The sequence below is a fragment of the Echiichthys vipera genome, assembly GCF_963691815.1.
Source record: "Echiichthys vipera genome assembly, chromosome: 5".
NCBI lineage: Eukaryota > Metazoa > Chordata > Actinopteri > Perciformes > Trachinidae > Echiichthys > Echiichthys vipera.
This window is the reverse complement of record NC_139830.1, coordinates 26,324,195-26,335,128: the sequence shown is the minus strand read 5'-3', so window position 1 is coordinate 26,335,128 and position 10,934 is coordinate 26,324,195. Positions and strand designations below refer to the sequence as shown.

General features: G+C 41.1%; 1 protein-coding gene across 1 annotated transcript in view; it reads left to right on the top strand.

The window, feature by feature from the left end:
* Positions 1–8,819: 8,819 nt before the first annotated feature.
* Positions 8,820–10,934, top strand: part of tmem91 (transmembrane protein 91) — a gene marked incomplete at its 3' end in the record, with an annotated part of 5,216 nt that continues 3,101 nt past the window's right edge. The window contains exon 1 of the mRNA XM_083913773.1: positions 8,820–9,434. Within this exon, the coding sequence (XP_083769899.1) occupies positions 9,000–9,434 (435 nt within the window). The 5' untranslated portion in view covers positions 8,820–8,999. The remainder of the gene's footprint in view (positions 9,435–10,934) is intronic.

Genomic DNA, 10,934 nt, shown 5'->3' with positions numbered 1-10,934 from the left:
CCCTAATGCTACGCCTTTCTGACTAATAACTAGGGGTGTCACCATTCTCCAAATAAACAATTAGACTTTTCATTCCGTTTTCATTTAAACATTTGGTTTCAGCATTGTTATGCCATTGTTAGACTATCAGTATCAGAATCAGATATACTCAAATAATCCTAGGGGAAAATTATGTGCGATTCACGTTTTCTAAAGATCAGCAAATCATTGATCGTTTTATGCTGTAACAACTCTCAAACCCATTTTCAAACTCTTCTTTTAAAATATCGGGCTACATGAGGAAGTATTTTTGTTGGGAATGTACCACACTAAAGCCTATGGTCACATTTAAATAATCTATTTAATATGGGGGAATCGTTGATCTAGCTTTTGATTTTGATTATTGGAAAGCTTATTTTAATTGATTCTTGATTTACAATTGAAATCGGGACTCCTCCACTAATAACCTAAGCGTTGATAAAAGATTCTTTACACAAAAGTCGGCCATTTGGGGAAGTGTTGCACAGATTGAAACATGTTACCGATAGCGCCACCATGTGGCCAGCTGTAAAGCTCTGAGTGTCTACATTTTTCATCCCTCTACTCCCACATGCAGCTAACTAGAAGCTTGCTTTCACTTCTGACTTGTTTGGCATAATGACTCGCACCAAAATGCACATTCAGATATTCAAGTTTGACTTTCATGTCAGCAGTAATCTGTCAGAGCATGTCTTCCATTTTAAGTGGTGCTGTTTTGAAATGAAACCTTTTAATTATTAATTCAAGGCTAAAATACTAAATCTCTATCTTTGTGTGCGAGATACATTTCCTATTACTGCAATATTAAAGGAGGATATGATATCCCTCACGTTTCATTTCATGTCACAGATACAAATAAGGATATGCTGCTTTGGAGTGAAACCCCAACAGCAGCAGAGCAACCCCCTCTCTACAAACACACACACAGCTCTGCCTCATCTGCCGTTTGTGTTTGTAAAGCTGTTTACTGCTGTATGACAAGCCCGGTGTGCAGAAATGTAGCACGCTCATGCAGCATTCCTGAAACCTCAGACAACCTCACACATCCGCATCCCTTAACACATTTTCATTGTTCAGGTTGAAAATAAGAAAGTCTTTAAGCCAGAATCTGATTTCACGTGTGGAATGTAAAATGTGTATCGGGAGACAGTTTTTTAAAAAAGGACACGCATTCCTGATTAAGAGCAGGTCTTTTCTCCGCTGTTTGTGCTCTGTGTGTGTGCTTTGTGTGTGTGCTTTGTGCTCTGTGTGTGTGCTTTGTGTGTGTGCTTTGTGCTCTGTGTGTGTGCTTTGTGTGTGTGCTTTGTGCTCTGTGTGTGTGCTTTTTGTGTGTAATTTGTGTGTGTGTGTGTTTTATGTGTGTGTGTGTGTGTGTGTGTGTGTGTGTGTGTGTGTGTGTGTGTGTGTGTGTGTGTGTGTGTGTGTGTGTGTGTGTGTGTGTGTGTGTGTGTGTGTGTGTGTGTGTGTGTGTGTGTGTGTGTGGGTCATTGTCAATTAGAGGCCAACAAACATGCCCTCCCTCTGTGATGATGATGATGAGAACGTGTAAGACATCATCGCTCTTGTAAAGATCTGTGAGAGGCTAATTACCTCATTCTGCTCGTTGCTGAACACACACGTAGTTACTTACAAGGACATTTTTGTTGTTATCTGCTACAGAGCTAAATGTATTCATTCGCTCTACATTAACGTATAAAGTCAATTTCTAACCAAACCCGACAAATCCTCAAACTTCAATGATGTGCGAGGACGAGCACTTTGTCCACAGATTGAAGGCGAATTTCCACGATGTATGTGAACAGATTTCTGTCACCACATCCAGATTACGGATCTATTTAGACAATAATAGACTGCAATTAGCCACAATTTTCATTAGGGTTTTTTCAAGAAGGGTTTATGCTATAGATTTAACAAAACAACACAAAAATACAATTTGGGGGGATAAAGCTGTAATGGACACACTTCTATATTCTTTTCTGGTAACACTTTCCAGGAAGACCACATCTATAGTGCATTATGAGGGCATTTATGCGAATTATAATGCATTCATAATGCAGCGTGACTACACTCATAAATATATATATCACATATAATGCTTTCTGTCGGTACCAACAGTCATAGAACATTATACATATGACTTATGATGAATTATAAGTTCAAGTGTATATTGGATGATCTTAACTAGTAATAAACTAGAGGTTCACTGATGGGGCTTATAATACATTATGACTACCTTTACTCACGTGTACACACCTCAACAATCAGCTGTAGTTAGGACTCGTATGCTGTAATGTGATTCTTTGCATTTTGGCGTCTTATGTAATAATCACTTGATGATGATGCAGCATAGATTCTTTTAAGTGCATAAAACTGCATTACACTTTACTTACCACCAACAATGAAATATTATGATGAACCATGCATTAATACAGATGCATTCATATGTAATGTACTTTATTTAACACATACAGTAATACCTTATGATACTGCATGGACTATTACAGCATACTTTGAGTTGAGGTTTGTATAGGAGTAGAGGTAGTCATAATGTATAATAAGCCCCATCAGTCGACCTCTAGTTTATTTCTAGTCGAGAGCATCCATAAGACACTTGAACTCATAATTAATTATAGGTCACATCTGTAACCTTTTATGACTGTGTGTTTATGGGTGTAGTCATGAAACATTATAAATTTAATACAATTAACTATGCATGCCCTCATAAATGCACTATGCATAGATGTGACATTCACAGAAAGTGCTACTTATTTTTTCTGCCTGTACAAGAATGTCTCCTCTACACATCATCAGCTAATAAAACATGCTTTTTATTTTTATTGTTTTGCCCATCATTTTTTTCCGAGATTCGGGGCAGAGCTTTTCTACATTGTGTTGAAAGTGACAACAAACATTGTGTCGTAATAGTTGTTTAGATGAGATGTTGGGTTTTAAATCTGTCCCATTGCTTGTATTTTTTTACCTATTCACTTTGAAATTGATGAGTAAAAAGACATCGGAAATGTTTAAAATAGTTTAAAAATGATACTTTAAATTGAGAAGTAACTACCAATTTGAAATATGTGGCGTTTCTGTGTTGTATACAGTGTATTGTAGGCTATGGTGAATGTACAACAAGCATTTGAGTAACCTTATCTTACATGGTCATGTGTTTTTTACACAGTAACATCCACATCCAGAACACATCTATATATGTAAACTGTGGAGAATATAGCAGCTGTAGACACTGACCCACACTCACACATACACACATGACTGCACAAACAACACAACACTGTGTGATATAGCCAGTCTCTGTACACATGTCCCATGATGCTCAGATTCACATAACAGAACACTGAGTACAACATACAGCACACTCTGCAGAGATGCCGGAGCCATTTGCAATAAATTGCAGATGGGTAACTTCTCATTCTCTGGGCCTCATTGCACACGAGCACCAGCTGTGCAAGCAGTGTGTGTGTGTGCACACGTGTGAATGTAAGTGTGTGTATGAAGTGGGTAGTTATGTATGAGAGCATGTAGGAGGCAGGGCATGGAGGGCTTCAAAGGGTTTGTTTACTGTGAGTGTGTCTGAAAGGGCAAGATGATGCAAAGCTGCAACGGACTGCATATGTGTTGTCGCGTAGTTACGCGAAGGAAATTAAATGACGTGTGTGTGTGTGTGTGTGTGTGTGTGTGTGTGTGTGTGTGTGTGTGTGTGTGTGTGTGTGTGTGTGTGTGTGTGTGTGTGTGTGTGTGTGTGTGTGTGTGTGTGTGTGTGTGTGTGTGTGCCTGGGGTTAGAGCAGGGCATACCATGGACTGATTAATGAGCCCCACACCGTCATACACACATTCGGCACAGGGGGTTCAAGTAAATCCAGCGCCTGCCGTGACTGTGCTCATTTGTTGTTATAGAGTAATTCTGTGGAAATTATCCATCCTTTGCCGTCTAATGTGACAGAAACACATCCTTACTGGAAGGCATGGCTTCGCCGGAATTATCCCATCCAGTTATTATCAAGCCGAGCAGAGGAACAGTACTGAAATGGCAAATTAGCCTCTGCTTCATTTATCCTGCAGTGAGCACTCCACTCCATGGTGAATTTGTTTCCATAGGAACATGATGTTACTTTGGGCTTCACGAGCTATGCAACGCGCTCTACGTCGCTGCCTGTTTTTTTTTTTTTTTTTATCTTTTCTGTTAAGTTTCCTCTCTGCTCTTGTCAGTCACTCCATGCAGAACGAGGATGAGAGGGAATGAGAAAAGGGTTTGGAAAATCAATCAATAGGGCCATTTAACCGCCACTCGGGGTTTTCAGATTTTTGTTTGGCACATCTCAAAGCCTGCTCTGGTCTTATCAGCCTGACACTGCTGTTCTTCAAGACGTCTTTTTATTAGAGCCTACAGGCATTTACAGCTCTAATTTCCTACAGCCACTATGTCATTTCTTTTCCACAAGTGTCAATGTATCTGCATCGCCTCGATCTGTATCAGCTGAAATATTACAGCAATTACTCCTAGCTCTGTGCATGACTGTGTAAGAGTCAGTGAGTGTCAAAAAGACTGCAGAGTTGCTGAAAATCTATACAAGAGTCAGCAGCAACAGCTTTCTGCCTGTGCGACAGGGCTTTAAAGCTACATTTCCCTTCAGTTGCACATTTCCATGTTTTAAGAACAAGCTTTCATTTCATGCAGCAAGTAGAAGTTGTACAGAGAAAGAAAAGTTTGATGTTTTGTACAGTGGATTTGCTGAAAGTATTGGCTGGATTATGAAGGAGGGAAGGAGTCACAAAAGCAAAAGAAGGAGGGTAGGAGTAACGGAGGGAGCTGAGTAGATGTGTGGTTGTGTATTTGTATGACAAAGCACCAGACTAAAAAAGGAGAGAGATAGGGAGGGTGAGAAGATGGGCTCTTGTAAAAGTGTCGGTGGTGATTTGCGGCGGCGTCCTTGCAACCTTCCCTTTACCTGACTAGATGTTTTATGAGCATTGCAGAATCAGAAAAAGGAGCGGGCTTATAATACAGCTGACAGAAGTCTTTTTATGGTGGATGGGCAGAGGTGCAGGAGGGAGGGTGGGGTGTAATAAAGCTGAGTGCATCTCTCCTGGAATGAAGCTGCAGCGACTGGGGGGGGGGGGGGGGGGGGGGGCGCAGAAGAGAGAGGGAAGGCTGCTGAAGTGCTACAAATATCAGTGCGTGTGTGCAGTGTGCGCCATATGTCCAGATGTGTGTTATGGGGGGGGGGGGGGGGGGCAGTTTGCTCAGAGCTGCTGCTGACGTCAGTTCGTTGAACGATCACTCAGCTTGTTCAGGAGGAGAGGTACCATCCCTCCACAAAGGGGTAGGTGAAGAGGAGGGGGGGGTTCTACAGCAAAGCAGTATCAACGCACAGAGCAGAATGCAGCCCTCAGCACCACGCCAGCCCAAAGACATCCAATTAATCCAGTCCCCCCCCTGCTGCTGTGCAGTAAAGCGTGCAACAACGAGTCACTGAATTGATCCGGAGCCGCGCAGAATGAATACTTACTGATGAGATATTATGTAGTATGTTGAAATGACACTTTCTTATTCCACCGGGAATGCAAAGACTTTTTTTTTTTCATCTCTTCTCACTTGTCAGCTCACAGCTGAATTTCTACACCACTCAGTTATGTGCTAATTTTAGGTATTCTCCGTTTGGAACACATGAGTTTAACATCACTGGGTAATGTTTTAAGTCACTTATCACTTCCATGTTATGGGGCAATCAGGCGCATATGTCCAACTGTCCATTCGATTTCTAAGCAGATTATCCAGGGCAGGATTGTAAGGGGCTGGAGCCTATCCCAGCATGCATTAGGTGAGAGGCGGAGTACACCCTAGATAGGTCAATGTTGCTAATACATATACGTTTAGACTAAGCTAGCTAAAGGACAGACAGTCTGATTACTCTGCTATGTCTCCACTGGTTAAATCTCCTTTTTGTCTGCTCCGGCTCTCTGTAATTACTGATTTCAAAGCATCTGAAATCCCCATTTTGTTGTTCTTATTCCAAGTTTAAAACAGTGATGTGTCGTTTTATTCTATTTTTAGGGTGCCCTTCTAACAACTGGGAAATGGATTGACGTTATCCTTGTAAGCTAATTTTGTCTTTTCTCTTTGTGGATCAATGAGCATTGTCCCTGTGAAATAAACACAGCAAATAGCATTTCCTGCACTGCTGCGTTGGAATGTCGATCGAAGCAATATGTTACTATTGTGAATTTGTCACAGAAGCTTAATGAAATAAGAACAAAGAAAGTTTGGGTTTAATTCCCCTCAAAATGTTTGGTTCTGTTTATATAAAGACATAAAGGCTCCATTTTCTTTGTCCACACTGAAACACAATGATGACATGTTTAAGGTGAAATGCCAATGGAGAGAGAAAGGTGCATTTTCAAACTTAGCCTGCCAAGTGAACTGTCTCTATTTCATATACACAAATAAGCACTTTAACCATAAGAAATAACTTGTATTCAGAGTTCATTTTCAATTATCTATCAATTTAAAAAGCTGTACATTTTAGATTGGCTATTGCTACGGTACACTATAGTCTTGCATGTGGAGTATCAGTAATGATGAGGCAGTTTTGCAGTATTAAAGTAACTAAGAATGTTATTATAAGAAGTTATAGTGTGTCTCATGTCCAGTGACCTTGTCTGCCTTCACGAACACCCAGGGACCGGCCTCCAGCAGAGTTCCCATTTCACCCACTAGATGGCTTCTTTTTTTTTTTTTACCTGTTTTACTTGTATTAATCACATTAAGGGGACTCAGTTCACAAAATGACATTGTGGGGACTCACCTTCACTCTGGTGACAAAAAGCTGGTCCCTGCAAGACTAACCATTTGTTTTGGATTGAACCATTTTTTTTCACAGGTGCACTCATCACCATCTCCATAGACAGCCTTTTAGATCGACTATTACGCTATTGTATATATTGTGAATGTATTAACGACACTTTGGTGATCAATCAAGGTTTCCCAATGGCTTCATTTTGGAATGTCTATATAGTCTACTGCTCATGTAGCCCTTTGTTAAATTGCTAACATTCGTTAGCCTGTTAGAGACAATTTGTGAAAAATAGAGAATATGATTGTTTCATATGATAATTGGAAAATTAAAAATAAATTGTTAAAAAAAATAAAATAAAAAATAAAGACAATTTGTCCAGCCACTGTCCTGTTAGCACATCAGGACCTGTGCAGGCTGAAAGGACCGGTCAGGTTCTGGTGTCGACTGAATGGACAGATACTTTAGTAGTGTTCACGCTGCACTGACATCTTGTTTCTTTGGTGAATTTGGGTTAGGGCTCAGGTTTGGGCTAGAGATGTTCCAATACCATTCTTTCCTTCCCGAATGCAATACCTGAACTTCAGTATCAGCTAATAATGAGTACTGATACCAGTACGTTAAAAAAACAGCAACATATATCATTTTGACGACTGTTTAATACTAACCCTGTGTGGATGTGACATGATTGCTATCATTCTTGTATGGCCTGGCTTAGGTTATTATACATACAGAGAATGAATGCCATTGAACTTTCTTTTATTATCTATTTAACAGTCACTCATAATGTGAAAAAACACAAGTCATTTACTTTGAACTACTTTCGAGGTTAAATTATGTTGTATAGGATCAGTGCATTGACTTTGACATTTTAGGCAGTATCGGATGCATTTCTGATAATGATATCAGTATGTATGTACACATGTACTTGCATGTAGCCCAAGTAGTGTGTGTGTGTATCTGTGTGTAAGGAAGTCAAAATATTTTGTGTGACCTTGTTCTTCTCTTACCAGACGTCCTCGTCCTCATCAAACTGGATGTAGAGAGCTGCCTGACTCCTCGTCTGTCCCGAATGAAACCCTCTTAAGGTGGACAGGGTACATTAAAAATACATGTCCCGAAGGAGCGCTGCCGTGGCAAGCAGCAAACCCACAGCCGTAAATCAACACTGGAGGACTTTGATTTCTCCATTATCGCTTCCTGCAGCAACAACAACAAGAGGAACAGGCATGTTGGCAGGCCTGCTGACCTGCAGATGTGCACCGTAGGACTCTATTTCTGGAGCCTCATTGCTTTTACAGATTAACTGCCCTCAAGTATGGCCCCAATCCATTCATTGTGCCACTAGTTTGACTGCCGCTGGTGGTTGCGCATATTCAAGCTTCAAAACGCTCCACTGTGTATCAGAACAGTCATTTGAAAGCCCACTGCCTTTGGCCTGTTTTTTAAAAGCAGCGTCAGTGCAAACGCACGGCTGTATGTCATAGTCAGTTTTGTTATTCTCCTCACAAACATTTCTCACATGTCATTGCTCATTTCCATTCAGAACGCTTGACATCCAAAGCTTCCACGCTAATAACATGACATGTGCTCATTTTAAGACTATTAAGATTTTATTGGAAGAGACATTTTCCATGAGTTCCTGAGGCCAAGTCACACTGAAATCCCATTGTCCAATGTTTTCATTTGCATGTCTGGGGCAAATTAAGGTCCTCCATCATCAGAATTGACATTTCCATATTGTATGAGAGAGAACGTAGCCAACATTAGCATATTCATGAACACTGATGCGCTCAATCATGTGAAATGGAAGACGTGGGACAAACCCTGAGCCATCAAGCCCTGATACAAACAGCTTATGACATGTGAGGAAAAGAGGAGCTTCAATCCCGCTACGTAACTTCCCCACATTCCATAGCAAACAGGACAAGGCTACCACTGGCACATTAAGGATATTTCATAAACCTGGCCTCTGGACCAAGGCCTATGATAAGAGAAATTTTAAAGAATAGGATTAAAGATGGATTATCACTGAAAGCCACCAAAGCAGCTGCCTTTGCATAAACCCATCGGACACTCTTCAGGGAGACGTTCTGCAGACTGATTTGTAGATTACATTTGGTTGTTGATGTGGTGGCCTCTTGTGTGGTTGGTATTAAAAAAGAGGGATGGAGAATCTAGATGAGTTGGAGCACCCTCTTCTGGGAGAAAGCCCCAATAACAGCCGGGCATCTGGGCCGGGGCCGGGGCCCGGGACTGGACAGACCCCTGGTGGGATGTTCAAGGGTATCTTGGTTAAGTGTGAGGAGGACAGGGCCTACCCTCCTTTAGCGTGGAGGGGCTATTGTGGACATCCTCCTGAGCTTCAGCAGCAGCAGCTCCTGGATCCTTGCTCCTTGCCTCGAACACTGGAGTCCTTTTACCCACCAGGCCCCATCTGGGGACATTCAGACTCCCTGCTCAGCAAAGACTACCTGGAGACCACCTTTGTTGACATTCGACCCGGCTCCACACTAGAGAGGAAGCTGCTGGCTGAGACACAGGACTTCCCCAGTGTGTCCTACAGCATGGATGATGAGGATGACTTGCTTCCCGACTCTGACGTAAGACATCCCTCTGAAATCATGTTGAGAAACCTTTTTTCTCATATGCTGACAACAGTTTGTGCTGTTGGATTCCAAATTGTAAATTCAAGCATTCAGTTAAAACATTCATTAGAAACGCACCGTAACTAATTTTTCTCAAAACATTCATGCTCTTGCCTTTTAAGTGTTAAATGGTGAAACGGTCTGTCCCATGGTGCAAGGGGACATCTTTGAATTGCTTGTGCAATGTCCAAACAAAAATAAATTTAGTTAACAATCATATAAAACAGAGAAACGCAGCAAATCTTCACACTGGAGAAGCTTAATCAGGGTATCGATGCTGGATAAAGGACTGAAATGATTAATCAATTGTCAAATAGTTGCAGATTAATTTCCTCTCAATTGACTCATCAATTAATTGACTTATTGTTTAATAAACAATAATCATATCTGATTATTTAATTTCTACGTCATCCTCTTCTTTCTTTTTTTGCATAAAAAGCAAGACTCATATTCTCAGTACAGATGAGAACCGAAGAGGAACTTAAAATAGACGTATGAGCAATGCATTTCAGGGGTAGGCAGCAATTGAATGCAATCAAAAAGCCAGATTACATAAAGCTCCTCTCCTGCTGCGGTGCAGGTAATGACACTACAGTAGCGATGGAGGATGCCAGTTCTATTTCATAGATCACTGAGCAAAGCCCACCCTGGAGTGAAATGTAAATTAGCTTTAAGACCCTTACAGTGGTCATTTGATATTTTGGGAGTCAACGTGAGGATATAAAGGCTGTAAATGTCACAAGTAAGTAGCCGCTGGTTGTTTAAATTTTTTTTGAAAAGTCTGTCACCAAGGTTATTTCAAAAGGTCCAATTACCCACTGTGAACTAAAAGGCTAGAGGCCATTTCACGATTATTACTTTGATTAAGAACACGAGCAAGCGGACAAACATGCCATTAAAGTCAAGAGGCTACCACAAAGTTTTAGGTTAGGAGTTTGCTCCACAAGGACAAAAGAACACACAAAAAAATGTCAAGCTCATTTTGAATGCTGACAGTAGTGCAGCGAGGCAAAGGCGCGGGCCTCTGGGAATAAAACCTTGTAGTGACCTCAAAGAGGCACAACACAACATCTCTTTCTCCTTTGTTTCACTCCAAACGCTTAGGACTCAAACCGGCCCTAATACTTCCCCATCGCTTCATGCTGAAGTAACGTCCTGAGTGACGTTACATATGAGTGTCGATCTGGCTTTTGGCTCAATTTGAGATTTCCTTCTTGACGTTGTCAAAACTGCGTCATGTCAGCAACATTTTCCCAGGAAGATCACTCCTGATATATGAGAATAGTTACAGACAGGACAAATCAGTCCGTACATCAGAGAGAACAGGCATGTGGAGTAAAGACATCAGGAAAATGAATTTTTAAAAAAGCATGTGAACTAATCTTTAAAGTACTGTGTGTAATAATGCACTCTGATTTACCCCCGACGGATCTTCTTTAATGTTTAAAGCAGGTT